This window comes from Empidonax traillii, unplaced genomic scaffold (assembly GCF_003031625.1).
Source record: "Empidonax traillii isolate 1590-97213 ecotype Southwest subspecies unplaced genomic scaffold, ASM303162v1 scaffold448:size1359114, whole genome shotgun sequence".
Classification (NCBI taxonomy): Eukaryota; Metazoa; Chordata; class Aves; order Passeriformes; family Tyrannidae; genus Empidonax; species Empidonax traillii.
Window position 1 is genome coordinate 1,217,906 of NW_020955641.1, and position 15,952 is coordinate 1,233,857.

Consider the following 15,952-nt stretch of genomic DNA (forward strand, 5'->3'; position numbering starts at 1 on the left):
TCCATAACTGACAGCTCTGTGGTTCGGAATTCTGGCCTCATTAATTCAGCTTTAATTTTAAAGCAAGCTGTCCAGCAAATGTAAATCTTGAGGCTCGGCAGAGGTGTTTGCACACCCTGATTGCCCCACACCCTGGAGTGTGACCTGGAGGCTCCTGTGCCTGGTCAGTCATTACCTGTCTCAGCAGAGGCTGGAACAGGGAATCCTTAAATCCACCTCAAGGTGTGTCTCAGTGAGACCTGGCACCTGGAAATGCTGGGATTGCGAACCCACAGGAGAGGAATCTGTCTGCAAACACTGCCAGGGGTGGAGCTGGGGGTGCCCGTGGATGAGCCACGTGGGGAAGGTGTGAAGACAAAGCCCTTGTCTCCAGTGACTTTACACTGGTGGCCAAAAAGTGTTGGTTACCTCGTGCTTCTTGTAAAAAGTCCATGGAATGCAAAATTCATTACGAAACAGTATGGTGATGAATGATTTTTATTTATTGCTGACAATTAGAATGAGGTCAAAAAGAGACTGTATTATTTGCCTGACGGAAAAGTCAACACTGGGAGCTGAACAGAACGAGATTTGATAAAACAGCGAAACTATTTCTACAAAGAATTCGAGAGGGGGGAAAAAAAAAAAGGAAGAAATACAATTAGAGACTAAATTAAGCACTGTGAAAGTAGGAGACTTGATTCTATTGCAATGTAAGAGGTCACCAATTTCTGTGGAAAGTTCCTTTCTGTCATCCCTTTTCCTATCCAGGGGAGGATGTCTTGCCATGTTACTGCTGAAATAGGAGTTTGATTCCATCGTGTTATGAAGGTGCTACTGCAATGGTTACAAATCCCTTAACGTGTGAAAATTTGTCACAAGAGAAGTCTACTTGCAGCTGTAAGGGCCCACTCCTCCGAGGTGTGAATTCAAAATAAATCTTTGACCTCTCCCTCGGCGCCAGTCGTGCCAGACTGAAAAAAAAAAAAAGAAAATAATCAATTAATTCAGGTTTACATTGTCTGTTATGAGATTCTCAAGAAATAGGACTGCATGAGAGTGAGGGACTCAAGAGTTATTTGAGCCCCAGCCTTGGGTTTTGGGAATTACTTAAGGTTTGAGGCTTTGTGTAGACTAAGAAATGAGAAAGGACAGTGCCATCTTCATTTGTTCTTGAATAGACTCATGGAAATGAGAAGTGCTACATCAGGCCTTTGTATTAGGACTAGGTGCAAATTTGGACATTCAACATGAACAGGAAAGCTCTGATGTCAAAGATCTATGTCCAATGCCTGCTCGGTTCATATCAATTTTGGCAATAATTTGGTTTTCCTAATGGCCATTGTGCTTTGTTTTTTACCGCCTTTTGGCCTAAATTGGCTTAGTCTTCAACTGGAATAATGTTTTCCATATTTTTATGGATTCTTTTGTCCAAAGAGTTCCAGAGCCACAGCGAGTCATGGTTTTTTATAATAATAATAATAATAAAGGGAAGCTCTAGGAAATACAAACTATTACTCAACAGTGAGTTAATGCATAAAGCAGCAGAGTCCAGAAAAAGAAAATCATGGGTTTATGTTTGGAAAAGGCGTGTTTTTCTCCTGCTTTAAAGGAGGACAGAGCAACTTTCTGTTTGGGCTGAAGCAAGGGGAGCTATGGCAGTGTCTGATTTGTTAGCTCAGAGTTATATTTGTAGTATTAGGGCATTTTACATAAAAATAGAAACAGAAAGCCAAGCTGTAGAGTAAACTTCAGAGAGACAGAAGAATTTGACATGCACATTTGCTTTCCCAGGGGAGAAGAATGTTAATAGCTTTCAGTTGCTAAAGATGTTCCTAAGTGGAACAAACAATAGGTGATGAAGAAATCATAACATCCCCATATACATTTGGTGGCATCTTTGTTTTCCTAATAGAAAAAAAAAAAAAAAAAGACGATTCAAGCATGTTTGGGGTGGTTTTTTTTTTTCTTTTTGAGGAATGAGACCTGCTGTTGGTCGTGTTGCAAGCACTGAGTAAAGGCTGCAGCTCTCACTTACTTTATCTTGACCTGTTGGTTCATCAGAGTCACCAGGAGGACGCAGCGGCTCACGGGCTCGGGGAGGGGGTTGGCGTAGGAGATCTCCAGAGTCGCAGCTTTGTTCACCACAATCCTCCGGGGAAGCTGAAGGACAAAGGCACATTCCTGATCAGTCACTGTGTTACGCTCTCCTGGAGTCGGAGCTCAGCTGTGGCATCCAGCTGATGGCTTTCCCGGTGTTTGAAGCTGGATTTGGCTTAGCTACGTAGTGCTGTGGAGCTGTCCTCAGTATTTTGTGCATAATTTCAGTGACACACAGCCCTGACTGCACAGACATGTCCCACGACACCTGTCTGATCTTTGGGCTGCTGAGTGGCTTTTTTTTTTTTTTTCTTTTTTGGCACGTCACTGGTTAGGATTGAAGTGTCGAAACAATGACTGGAATTAAGGGTTTAAATCTGTATTTTGGGAGTAGGCAAAGCTGTTTAAGGGCAACACGAGCACTTGCCAGTAACTAGAACACAACGAGATGAAAACAAGTGCTGTGACTGGGAAAGAATTCTGAAGAACCAGGGGCAGAGTCAGGCCAAGGTTCAGAGCTGGCCTCTCGCATCCTTGCTGTCTCAATTTCAGCAGCAGGATTTTGGAGCAAGGTCTGAAATGGCAGCCTAAATGAATTCATTTATCCCCAAATTCTCACCTTAGGATCTGACCTCTAGGAAGACCTTTTAGTGTCTGTGTGGGGCATCAGGGAGAGAACTTCTTTTACCTTAATGATGATGTTTGTGTCCTCTAAAATGATTGTCTTCTCCACCAGCAACTTGAGGCCGTGCCCACGCATGACTTCACACAGGGCAGTAACTTGGATCCTTTTGTCAGTTGTCAGGTATTTCCCATAATGAGCATAAGGGATCTTTACCCGGATGTGCTTCCCTGGAATACAGACAATGTGTTTAGGAACCATTACATTTTCAAAGAAAGCAAAAGAAAAGTGAGTTATAGCAAGGTGAGGGGTTTTTTTTGTTTGTTTGATTTTTGTTTGTTTGGTTGGTTTTTTTGTTTTTAATTATTGAAGAGAAAAAAAGATAAGGCAGCTGGAGTCTGTTTATATTTCCTTCTCGTGAGACTGGTTGTGTAGTTCCCTCTTCTGGTGATTATTTTCTACTTTAATTCATTTGACTCTGACAGTTTTGAATAGAGGATTTTGTTCTGAAACTGAGGGAGTTTTCTCATCTGCATTTCACTGGATTCCTGACCCTTTGTATTTCTTGCAATTAGAGGTATAACTATTTAATTTATCTATTCCCTCTTTGTTTTACCTCAGTCAAGAAGAAAATTTGGGTCAAGTTTCACAGAGATCCTTTTCAAGTGACCTGCTCAGCTGCTCACTGTAGTCCTACAACTTCTCTGCTGTGTATGGGAAAAAATGTATTATCTTTGAAGCCCCTGGGGGTGAAAAAGATCTCTATAATAATTTCCATAGCCTTGACTCTTCAGAACAGAGTGTCACTGTAACATTTAAACTTTTGTCCTAGTTGATTTCTTTTAAAATGTTGCCTGTTGAGTGCCAGAAAGCACACATCAGACTTTTAAAATTTGTTTAGAGTGAGGTATGCACATGTAATAATCACCACCCAGACACACATCTATATATATATAGATTGTGCCTCCCACACACACGTGTGTACAGTGTTGCTTCTGGAGCTGTAATGTAAATGTAGCCTTCTGTGTAATGTTTGAGACCTTCAATTCATGCTTGAAGTAGTGGAAGTTTTCAGAGGGGGGGGGGAAATCATGTACAATTTAATCCCGATGCTATTAAGAGATGGAAGGAGCAGATGCTGATCTAGGTACGATACTGATGTTTCTTCCTCCCAGTTGCCTTGCTGTGGCCGGGAAGAGAGCTGGGTTGGCTCCTTTGGGGCCACGAAAAGTTACCTTGTTTAGAACCAAGCTCCACAGAGGTGGTTGCCTTCAGGATCTCTGCCACTGTCCTCCTGGTGTACAGGATGGTCGATGCGCTCATGTCCACCCTCACGGTCTTGCGGTCGGAGGAGAGGTTGTTGAGGACCAAGACCAGATTAATGTCTTTGCCAAACACTGGAGGTTCAGCCAGCTTGAACTTGCCAGCGATGCCAGGGTTTCTGACTGCCTCTGAGGGCCTTCCATCCGGGGATTCCGTGCGCCCCTCTGTGACGCTCGTTCCAAATATCTTTGCCAAGGCCTTTTTGTAAACTCTCCTTTCCTCAGCAGAGCCTGGTGGAAAGAAAGAAACAAGTAAAATTCTGCTTCTGTTACAAAAGCACCTCCTCTGTGTAAAGGCTTTCAGAGTGATACAGGGCATCAGCTCTGCATGTGCAACACCTGAAAGTTCCCCATATCTCCATTAAGCCTCTGCTCAGGTTTTTCACAGGGAAGTAATAAATACACTGTTATAAGGTGAATAAATGACTAAAATGAAATATAATGCATTTGTTAAAGGAGCAAGATTTCTTTTTCTCTGGTCAGAACTTGCAGCAGTGTGCTAAGGCTCACTTGGCTGATCTGATGATAGCCAGCCTCTGTATTCAATACAGTTGCACTAAAACTGAGGAATGAAGCACTGGGGGAAAAAAAAAAAAAAAAAAAAGACCTGGGTACCAAGTTTCTGGGGGAAGATAAAAAATATTCCTTTGAGCAAATGTCTCTGCAGCTCTTACCCTTTGCTGCTTTGTTTTCCTAGGTACAGTTGAATGACAGTCCCTTCACTCTTTCCTAGTGGTTTTGATTCCAGAATCCAATGCTGTGGAGACAGAGTCCACTGACAGTGCAAACACTGAATGGGTGGGTAGGTGATGGCCATATGGGAGATAGTGCAGAGAACTGGAGCTTAAGGCTTTGGATTAGTGGTTTGATTGTTGCTCCACTCCCTCTGGCACATATGTTGGAAAAATAGTACTTAGTGACCTGTAGCTTCCCATACTACAGAACTGTGCACAGTTCATGACACACAATGGACCCAATTTCAAGATGTTTTGTTATGACACCCTGAGGGATTTTGTCTGCCTTGGGTGGTAAAACTTATTTTATAACCCTGGTTTTTTTTATGTATTAAGTTTTATACTTCTGTGTAAGGGACTAAAGCATATTTTATATTGTGCCTTAATGAGGAAACTGTTGCATGCACAAAGCCAGAAATGCAGTGCCCGTTGTATTTAGGAAGCAATCTGAGAACACTGAAGGAAAGGGGAGAGACACTCAAACACAGCAGGTTACTCATCCTGCCCCCCCCAGAACCAAGAACTGGGTGGGAGATACTCGGGATAACAAGGAGATTACGCGATAATCCCTTCACCTTCCGGGTATTTGTAGTTAGCAGTGACATCCACGCGGGCATTGCTGCCCACGGCCTTGGTGCTGATGAACCTGCCGATGATCTCGGTGTCGCAGTAAACCCTTTTCTTGGTGCCGTCGTTGTACACGATCCACCTGTTGCAGTCGGCGTTCACCTCCGTGTACACGAACAGGGTGTCGTAATCCAGGTCCACGTCACCTTCCCTGATGGCCACGACGGAGGCAGGGCCACACTGGAAGATCCCTGAAGTGTGTGTGGGGAGGGGGAAAGAAAGGTCCAGCTTTACTGGCCGTGCTCAGTTTTTTGGAGAAGCTCTGTGAAATCACGCCGATGGCTTTGTCACGTTACCTTTGCTTTGTTCCTGTGGAGTGGCATCTAAAACCTGCCAGCCGTTGTATGACCTTCCCAGGTCCGGGCGAATGAACCAGCTTTCGTTCCAGACGTGGTAATCCCTGGAGACAAAGGACAGTGTCTAGGAAGCGCAGCGATGTGGAGTCACACAGGTTTCCAGTTTGAAAGGAGCAGTGGATTTTGGCTTTTAAAGGCCCTCCAAACTGAGATACAAGCTGTCTCGTTACACCAACTCATTGCCTCTTTCAAAGGACAGATTTCGTGCCTGGTTTTGAGGTCTAGACCTCAGGGCAGGGAGGGAGAAAACCAGAAAGGATGTTGTCTGGGTGGGTTTTTTTTCTTTTTTTTTTTTTCCAAATGGATGTCTACAGTATTAATTTAGATAGCTGTATTACATTTTGTCCACTCAGTTGCTTTTGTACCACTAGTGTTCATGTTTTTAAGTCTCTTAAATCCCCTCCCTGTTATTAGCGAGGTGCAAGAAATTATATTTACCAGGTGGAATCCTTGCCGATATTAAGACTCCTTCCAGAGCTGTCATAGTACTTGTCGATACTCAGGTTTCTATCCACGTCATGGGCAGAGTTAAAATTGGAAACCAAACGGGTGGGAATCCCCAAGCACCTCAGAACTGAAATATATTTTAAAAACAAACCCAAGACAAACGAGCAACGAATACAACAAAACCCACGGCAGTTCAACGATTACAAACACCTGAGAAGCAAAGTTAGGGGTCTAAATATTTGGGTTCTTTATGGCACTGTTCCTCTTGTAGAGTTTATTGCTTTGTAGTTTTAATTAATCCAGAGGTCACAACTCACTGGAGTCCTCAGGGCTTACCTGTGCACATCACGCCTGCAAACACCCAGCACTGGCCGTACTGCACAGGCCTGTAGTTGTCCTGACGCCACTTCTTGAGGATGACCACGCTGCCATCCCACCTGGATGGATTCTCATGAGAATGGAAACTTCCTTGCCACTTCCCCAGGAGAACTCCATTGTCATTATCGTTTCCATTGATCTAAAAAAAGGCCAGTGGACAGAAAGCACAAAATGAGATGTGTGTGATGCTCCCCCTTCCAGTTAATTATACTGTGTAAGATGCAGGTGGCTGAGTCTCACTGGTAAATAGCTAATGCTTTCTGCTCAGTTTTTGTGGGATTTGGGTGAAGTTGTCCGTTTCTTACCATGGAACTGATAACTCTGCCCACATATTTAGGGTCTCCCCGTCGTGACACGTCCATGGCTGGGTCCTGACGGTAGTACAGGCTCAGATCGAGCATGGTGAGGCAGATGTTGAGAAGGTCTTGAAACTGTGATCAGACAAGATAAGGTTTTAAAGAAAACAGGTGGTTTCCAAACAAAATTAAAGGAGATTCTACTGCAGTTCCTCCTTTCAGGGGTGAGAGGGACAGTGAGGAACACCGTTAGACACACTGTGAGCAAAGTAAGGTGACCCAGGTTCTTTCAATTTTCATATAAACAGGCCTATTGGAGAGGCAAATAATGACAAGAGAAACGCTGCTGGGGACAGAATGAGAGCCAAAATAAATTCCTTACCTGTCCATAATACCATGCTCTTGCTTCAATGTACCTTGCATTGCCCACAAAGATTATTCCATTTTCATTTAGAACATATTCTTGCCTCTCATTTTCATTGGCTATGAAGACGTCATCACCTGAAAACCAAGTTGGGCAGGCTTAAAGCTGCAATACCAGCAACCTTTCAAAAACACTGTTGACTTGATTTAGCAAGTGGAAAACTACTATTTGCAGAACACATTGTTACAGCTCCATGGACATGTACAGTTCACTGATAATGTCTGTTATTGGTAATGTCCTGGGGGGACAGGGAGCCAAAAGATCCATACTATATTACTTGACTTTTATCCCCTACTTTTATTATAGCCCTTGTGTATGATCTGAATGTCCCCTAAATGTTGTGGTTTTGTGAGAAAAGTCCAGGCTCACGGAATTTTTCTGTCTTCTCAGGGTAGTTACAGTTGGAACAGACATTTGAAAAGAAACACACAGATAACATTTTTATGTTTTCCAGTCATTAGGAAAGCCTGCTCAACCATTCACTTGGGTTTCATTTTCCTCATTGTTTTTCCAAGTCCATGGCACAGTGTGTAGCTGCTATGAAAGCACTGCCTTCCCAAAGAGGTTTAGGGTGTTTTCATCACTCTTTAAGTAGCAATATCTGCTTAGGTCTGTGTGTAATTGCATAATGTTTAAAAATATTTTCTGAAAGCTCCAGGATTTCAGGAAATACATACACAAAAAAAAAAATCAAAAAAAAAATCAGCTTTTTCTATTTTATTGAGTCAACTTCTTTACCTTCCTATAGGAACTTCCCATCCTTCCCTTCCTGCAAATAAAAAGGTTGCAATTTATTTTAAAAATTGTATCATGTGATATAAATCTATTTTTGAGGTTGCTGTCCACGTGTTTTTTTTTTTTTAAATAATATCATCGTTGTCGATTCCTAAGCTTTTGGGGTGGCCTGGGCCTGGAAACCTGTGTGCAGTTCCAGCTGTGGACCAGCTGGAAAGAGCAGGAGGAGCACTGGGAATGCTGAGCAATCCTGAAAACCTAAGTTATGAATTAACTCAGAATAATTTAAGGTAGGAAAAAAAATTGGGGGTGAGGAATGGGGCAAGCATGGTAGCCAATTCCAGAAATTCTTGTGAACAGGATGGGGCAAGGGGGAAGGAAATCTATTCTTGGTGTCTGTCATAGGCAGAATGAGAAATTATGCGCTGAAATGGAAACAAGAAAGATTTGCTTGTTACTAGGAAGGACTTCTAATAGAAAGGCTGGTGTTTTATTGGAGGGAATTTCCAGGGGAGGTACTGGAGCTTCCCTAATGGCTGATCATTAGGAAGGAATTCAAAACCTGCCAGGAATGACCTAAGTGCTTGGGGATGGTGTGGGACTAGATAACTTTCTAGGATCCTTCCTGCCCTGGGAGCTGGTTCTCTGCCCCTTTTTCCAAAGGTGACGAACTTTTAGGGCTTGCAAAACTAGATTTTTTTTTTTTTTCTGGTCCATGAGCATGTTCTAATTAATAATTCCTGTTCAGGAAAGATCAACTGAAAGAAAATTCCAAATGAGATTTCATCACCTCATACAATGGTATCTGGAATCATATCTACAGGCCAGATCTGCCATTTATCCTTAGCTGAGAAAACAAATTTTCTATTTCCTTTCTGCTCTGGCACTTACCATAGTGGCAACATACACTCAAACACTGAATTTGGTCCTGTTTTTCAGGATCAGGGAGCTTTTCCACTCTATAGAACTTATTCACCAGCATCCTCCTTCAAGGATACTCCCTTTTATCAGTCATTGGTCCTTGCATCGTCTGATAAATCTGGAGGGCTCTTCTGCAGAATTACTGTTTTTAAATTGTAATGGTACAACTTAATTTTCCTGTTGTCATCCCAGAAGTGTTTGTCTGGTCTCAGGAGTACCTACTGTGGTGTTCCAGTTCAGGAGCTGTCAGATATTGCTGTCCCTGCAGTGTGGTTTCCATCAATTATGAGTTACACACAAATGATCTTTCAGGAGGTTCTGGGGAGGTTTTTTCCCCTCAGGACTGTCATTGCAGAAACAGTCTTGAGTTTCCTGAACATACTTCTGTAATTATTTCTGACTTCCAGGACTTGCTGAGCTAATTAGAATATTTTTTTTCATCTTGGCTCTTCACGTATTTCTTGGTGGCCCTTGACTAACATGGTCACAGAGGAAAATAGTGGATGATTGTGGTTACTTTTCTTTTATAAGCTGCTTACTGACTGGGCTGGCTAAGAGCTCTCTTAACTCTGGAGTGTCATGTTTTAGGGCTAATCCAGGTTTCTAGACTGCTGCATATTTGCAATATCTGCTATGGGGTCAGGCTGAGACATCTGGGGGTGTTCATCTGGAGAAGAGAAAGCTCTGGGGAGACCTCACTGTGGCCTTCCAGTACTTCAGAGAAGCTTTTAAAAAAAGCAGGGAGAGTGACCTTGTCATAGGACAAAGGGGAGTGGTTCTAAACTAAAAAAAAAGGAGAGACTTAGAGATTAGGAAGCATTTCTTCACTGTGAGGGTGTGAGGCACTGACACAGCCTGCCCAGAGAAGCTGTGGCTGCCCCAGCCCTGGAAGTGTCCAAGGCCAGGTTGGGTGGGGCCCTGCACAACCAGACCTGGTGGGTGTCACCTGTGCCCGTGGAGGGGAGGTTGAAGTGAGATGGTCTTTGAAGTCCCTCCCAACCCATGCTGTGATTCTGTGAATTGCCAGTTTTCTTCTCATTTAGCCCTCCCAGTTTTTATGAAGTTAGTTCAGCTATTGTCTTTGCAGTTAACATCTATAAGGGCACAATTGCACCTGATTTAGGTACAAGTTAAGGATGTTACTGTATCCTTGGTTCGAGTTCTAAGTACACAGACTTGCAAAAGCCTTTGTCGACAGAAAGAGTGATCTGCTCAGTTCTAAAGAGCCAGTGATATAACCCCATGTAGAACACTTTGCTGGGATAAAAAGGAGGGGGGTAGCAGCAGCTTTTTAATGTGGTAAAACCAGATCTCTGAACACTGAGATGGCAGGCACTGATGACCCAGAGAGAGCCAGCTTGAGGGAGCAGCTCTCCCTGCAGACACGAAGCAGCAGCAAGGTCAGCTACGTTCAGGAACAAAGGCGTTGGCACCTACCTGTGCACCAAGGGTTGAAGAGCAACACAAACTGCCCCAGGAACCTGGAGAAGATCTTGTTCCCTGAGGTCACCCGGAGAGTGAGGTTGTATCGTCCGATGACAGCGTTGGCCGGGCTGGTTATCACGAAGTTCACGGCCGTGGACTCGCTGGGTCCTTGGGCGGCGCTCCAGCCACTGGGACTGGCCTCAGAGAGGTTGAACACGGCCCTGGTGCGGTGGGATTCCGAGGGGTATGGCCCTGCCAAAAGGAAGGGGGAGTGGGTTTCCATTGCAGAGCGTGATTTCAGCGTTAACCTCACCCTTGAAACTGAGCGGCGTTGAAATGGCGAGCACTTTAAAAGCATTAAAAACACGGGAAGAAAACCTGCATCTCTAAATAGAATAAGGAGAGAAGTGCAAGGAGAAAAGATGACAGTTCTCTGAGGACATGGATGGGGCTGAGGGAGTGTTACCTATCTCAGTGACAAATGCCAGGCTCTCCCCGTTCTGCCTCGCTCTGTTGAAGTACAGGGTGATGACGAAGGCTTGTCCTCGCCTCACGGTCAGCTCGGTGTTGGCATATCTGTCAGTGTGGTGGTTGGCTGCATTCACTGATGGCTGCCAGCTGATGTGTGTTGGGGTCAGATCTGTAGAACAAAAGCCATGGAGAAGCAGCCCAGCAGGGAAAGAAGCCGTTTGCTGTTTAGTGGCATGATGAGGCTGCTAAGAGCAATTACCTTCTGTGGGAGGAAGTGCAGCTAAAAAGCAGATGAGCCATTAAATTAAGTTTAGTGGTCAATAACAGAAAGTCTTTGCTTGGGTTTTGTTACAGGGCTGTCATACACTGGGACTTACATATTTCCTATACAGTGCTGGATGCTGGTTTACTACTGGAATTAGAAAAAAAATTACAGAGGCAAATTGGAGTGATTTCATTATCAACACCAAATAAAGTGGCCTGTAACCCCTGTACATTTTAAACATATGTGGTTTTAGGATCCAGGGAATGGCAATTAGGACATCTTACTTTTCCTGCTTAAATCCTGATGCCATTTGGCCCAGATGCAAAGGAAAAATGCACAGTGAGAGATGGATGAACAAGAGGTACTTGAAGACATACTGGAGCTTTTGACAAAGAAATCACTCTGTTCAAAGTGACAACTGAACCACTGGAATTGCTGTTCTGGTAGGCACCAGCTTCATGTCCTAGAGGAATTCTGATGAGTTGCAGTTTGCCTGCAGTTCTCCATTATCACATCCTCCTGCACATTTGCTGTTATTACAGTCTGTGGTTTAAAAACCAGAAAGTGGTTCTTATCACCTCAAATGCTAAACTGCCTTTTTTGGCAAGCAAGCACGTACATGATCTTCCTTGAAAGATTGTTTTCCCTCCCACAGCTCGGGTTTTGTTGCCCTGCTCAAACCTGAGCAGTTTTACTGCTTTTGGAAGTGCTGAGAACCACTTTTGGTGCTTCTGTCTGACCTAAGAGACTCCACCGAGTCCACCTGGTGTAGAAAGTTTTGGCAAATGCTCAGATCAAACATGGTGAAGATTCTTTCAAGTCATTTTTGATTAATATTAGTGTCACAGAAGCAGGGAGAGACAGAACGGGGGGACACAACCACCACCATTTTAAAGGGAAATCAAAAGAAAATGGTAATAACAACACAAAGAATAGGATGGAAAGGATGGATTAAGGCCTGTGCTGTTATTGCAGGGACCTTCAAACAAGCTTCCAGGTCTATCTCATACCAAAAACTTAGCAATGAAATACTAAGTCAGATCTGAAACAGTAGAGCTGCAAATTAAAGTACAATTTGTATCTGATCTTTGAAGAAGAGGTGAAAGTAAAAACTAACTTATGCAAGAAAAGTACCATAAATAAATTCAAGATTTTTTTTTGTTTTCCTAGTCTAAGACCATAAAGAATTAAAGTAAGTACTGATGGACTGAAAAGGAGAATCTTCAGTATGAGTATCTGGAACCGTGAACTGCAGTTAGTGCTGCTTTGCCTGCAAAGCAGCATTTTAAAAACTGATTTGTAAATGTTTGTTCCATCATTAAATGAGGGAGAGCCTTGCTTTGCAAGTGCCCAGTTCAACAATCATCTTAATTTTAAACTTTTAAAAGCAGAGACACTGTCACTGCTGTTTTCCTTGGTAGGGTTTTAATGCATGTTTGAATTCCCATCTGTAGGCTCTGTGCTCACAGCTCCATTAGGGTGGATTACACAGATTTATTTATTTATTTTTTTTAATGCAAATCATAACACATTTCTGAAATTTTAAAATTTTAAAGCATTTTAAAAATGCTGCCTTTTGAAGTAATGGGAATTCCTTTGCTCCTCCCTGCCCCTGGTATTCTCTGTTTAGCTTAAAAACTACTCTTAAACAGTCACAATAACAACAATAACAACAATAAAACTTCTGAAAATGAAGTGCAAGAACAAATTACAGTATAGAATTTCCTTCAGATAACAAATCTGAGCAGATACCTACAGGGCATGCATATTGAGGAAACAGTCCTGAAGAAAGTACCTGCTGAAGGGAAACAAATGACTTGCAGAACTCACCTGCCATTCCCTCAGCTTATGAGAATTGCATACAGCTTCTGCTTTGGCCTTCAAGGTTGTCCAAGTCACATCAATCATAAAAAGAAAAAAAAGCCCAGCAATCTTTTTGTGTGCTGTCAGCTGAAATTTGAGAGAAGGGAGAGGTACTTAGCAGTTGTTATTAATGCCTGTAGACTTGTCAAACGAATTAACTGGTTCCTATAATATGGGGATGTCTAATGCCAGAGTTCCTACTCAATGTGGGTGTAATTATGGGAGGAGATACCAAAATTATTTACTCAGAGGAAATGCATGCTCCTGAATCCCAGGACAAAAAGGACTTCCTACAGAGATAATAGGTGTGCCAGGAATGAGTTATCTTCAAGGGTGAGGAAATGGGGAGCGTGGTGGGACGTAAAAGCCATCTGAAGGAAAAAGGAGCATTTCCTGATGACTTAACTTCCAGGTTGGTTATTATCACTTCTGCTTCTGTCCAATGGCTGTGAGTTGGGTTTGGAGGGCTTTTTTTAGTCTCACATTATCTCCAACACCCTCTGACTTACATGAAATTATAAGCTCTCACCAGAAACAAATGTCTGTTTACCTCTTACGTTAGCTCCATGCTACTATTGCCCAGAAGTTTTATTTCAAACAGGACTCCCAAAAATATTAAATATGAGTGGTTTTTATCAGCCCAAACTTTAAGCCTGTCTATTTTAACAACAATGAATATATTTCATTTTGGTTTTGTACCATCACTTAAAAGAGGACAGGTAAAAAAAAGTGACATTGTTTTGAGGAGGATCATCTGCTTAAGATTCTGCAGCTCCACTGATCATGTTCTAGCACTCAGTCAAGACTTCAAAATAAATTAGTCTGAATATCAAGTTCCAAAGAGAGAAAAACAAACTGGGAAAGCAGAAGTTAAGCTCCAACAGGCTGATTTTACAAGAAAGTTGGCTTCTTGCACCTTTTTGAGAAACCTTGTCTTCCTACCAAAGACTAAGAGAGTACTTACTAATCTGACAATCACGCTAGCCTTACCCCAAGAGAGAAACCCTGAAACTATTCCCAGTGGGCAGCAGGGTAAGTGGCACAGTGTGCCTCCACTTACATTATAATTCAGCGGCGCTTCCCTCTCTTGGAAGTTTCTGGGATGTTCAAGCTGTCAGGACTTGTTCCAGGAATCACCTCAAATGGGCTTGATTGCTCTTCAAAGCAGCCTCAGTTGGTCTTTTTTCCTCTTTTCCTTAATTCATATTCCTTGGAAACCATAAGAGCCACAAGCCTCTGATGTTCCCCGGCCTTCACACACAGCCCCAGTGACAAACCGCATCGACCAGTTCTTAAGTTCAGGCGCTCGGTACTTACAGTGATTGCCTCAGATGTTACACATTGCTCCCACTGGCACTTGACTGTTTCCTTTCTTCTTCCTTTGCTACTCACATGCGTAATTAAACCTCGGAACACTTTTTCTGTCTCGGCTGCCACCACCTCCTTTGCCTCTGCGAGGCACGCCCACAGCCGCGCTCACCAAGCCACCAGAATCCCTCTCAGACTGGCCTACATCCCAAACTGGCACCTGCTGATCGGTGCCTTCGCCACAGCAAAGCACCAGCAGCTGCTGTTGTAATCCCTCTGGAATGCTGCAGTCATGGTTCCTAAGTGACTAACCGCTGAATGTTGCCACAGGTGTTTTCCTACCTCAATTCCCCCCCCCCCCCCGCCCGTCATCCAAAATGGTTCGGAATACTTTTGTTCCTCCTCAGAATGGTTCAAAATACCTTGTTTCTCCTTTTCCCCTTGTTACCAGAGTCTTGAAATTGCAGTGCAGTTTGCTAACTTCCAGGGGAAAAAAACCGAATTCTTTGATTTCAGCCATCTCATGAATAATTTTGTCTGCTGCTCATACCCCCAGGGTAACCAAATTGCACCTTGCACTTGTGTTATTGCTACCTTTTTCTAGAAAGGGGGGAGCTGTATCCCTTCCACAGAGTTGCAGAATGTGTTCTGTGGGTTTGTGTCCAAGTTGTTGCACTTTTAATCTGACACATTAATTTATGTGCACCTGGAGTGTTGCAGGGAAAGGGTGTTGCCTTCCTGTTAACTCCCCCAGAGGTTTGGTTTAAAGGCTTCTCTTGTTTCTGTTGGTGCAGTTCACTTGACTTTAGCACAGTCTGGGTGTTTTGCCACACCTGAGATGTAAAAAGAAGCCATCAAGTGGATATTCACGTTCTAAATGCAAGGCTGTGATTGAACTTCTAAGGTGGTTTGCAGTAGTCAAGAGAAGGCCATCAGGGTAGTAAGAGGGATGGAGCATCAGAGGGAGAAAAGGCTGAGAGAGCTGGGATTGTTCAGCCTCGAGAAGTGGAGACTTTAGGGTGGCCTCATTGCATCCTGAAGGGTAACAAGAAGGATGGAGAGAGACTATTTACAAGTGTCCTGGCCTGTGACAAGGACAGCACAAGGGCTTCAAATTGAAAGAGAATAGATTTAGATCAGATATTAGGAAGAAATTCTTTACTGTGAGGGTGGTGAGACACTGTCACAGATTGCCCAGAGAAAGCTGAGGATGCCCCACCCCTGGAAGTGTTCAAGGCCAGGTGGGATGGGGCTCTGAGCAACCTGGGCTGGTGGAAGGTGTCCCTGCCCATGGCAGAGGGGTGGAACTGGATTGTCTTTGAGGTCCCTTCCAACCCAAACCATTCTATGAATCTGTGATTTACACAGTGAGAGCCTTGAGGAACACCAGGAGAAGAGAGGGGGCTCCACTGGGGGGGCTACTTGCACTCTGTAGCTCATCCCATGCCCAGAGTGGGCTCATCCTGACGTTGTGTCTGGGCCACTGGTACCCTGTGTTGTGTGGTGGAGGGCTCAAGTTAGTTTTACTAAACATCAGCTGTAAAAGAGGACTTCCTGGCACAATCTGTAGCGAAGAATTCCTAGCTCTTCCCAAGTTAAAATACCCTTAGACTTGAGGTTACCCTCCCTTTGATTCCCAAAGAAGACTTCCAGCAAGTGCAAAATATGAACATGCTAAA

The 15,952-nt window shown here is 43.5% G+C and overlaps 1 protein-coding gene across 1 annotated transcript; it reads right to left on the reverse strand.

Moving 5' to 3' along the window:
* Nucleotides 1-802: 802 nt before the first annotated feature.
* Nucleotides 803-12,939, reverse strand: LOC114062986 (protein-glutamine gamma-glutamyltransferase 6-like). Its single transcript, XM_027894959.1, has 13 exons — nt 12,933-12,939; nt 10,833-11,006; nt 10,379-10,618; nt 7,244-7,362; nt 6,871-6,996; nt 6,524-6,704; nt 6,179-6,314; nt 5,681-5,784; nt 5,333-5,575; nt 3,937-4,254; nt 2,768-2,931; nt 2,018-2,142; nt 803-953 (listed from the first exon to the last, which is right to left on the reverse strand). The coding sequence occupies exons 1-13, from the start codon at nt 12,937-12,939 to the stop codon at nt 803-805; spliced, it is 2,088 nt and encodes a 695-aa protein (XP_027750760.1).
* Between the last annotated feature and the right edge of the window lie 3,013 nt (nt 12,940-15,952).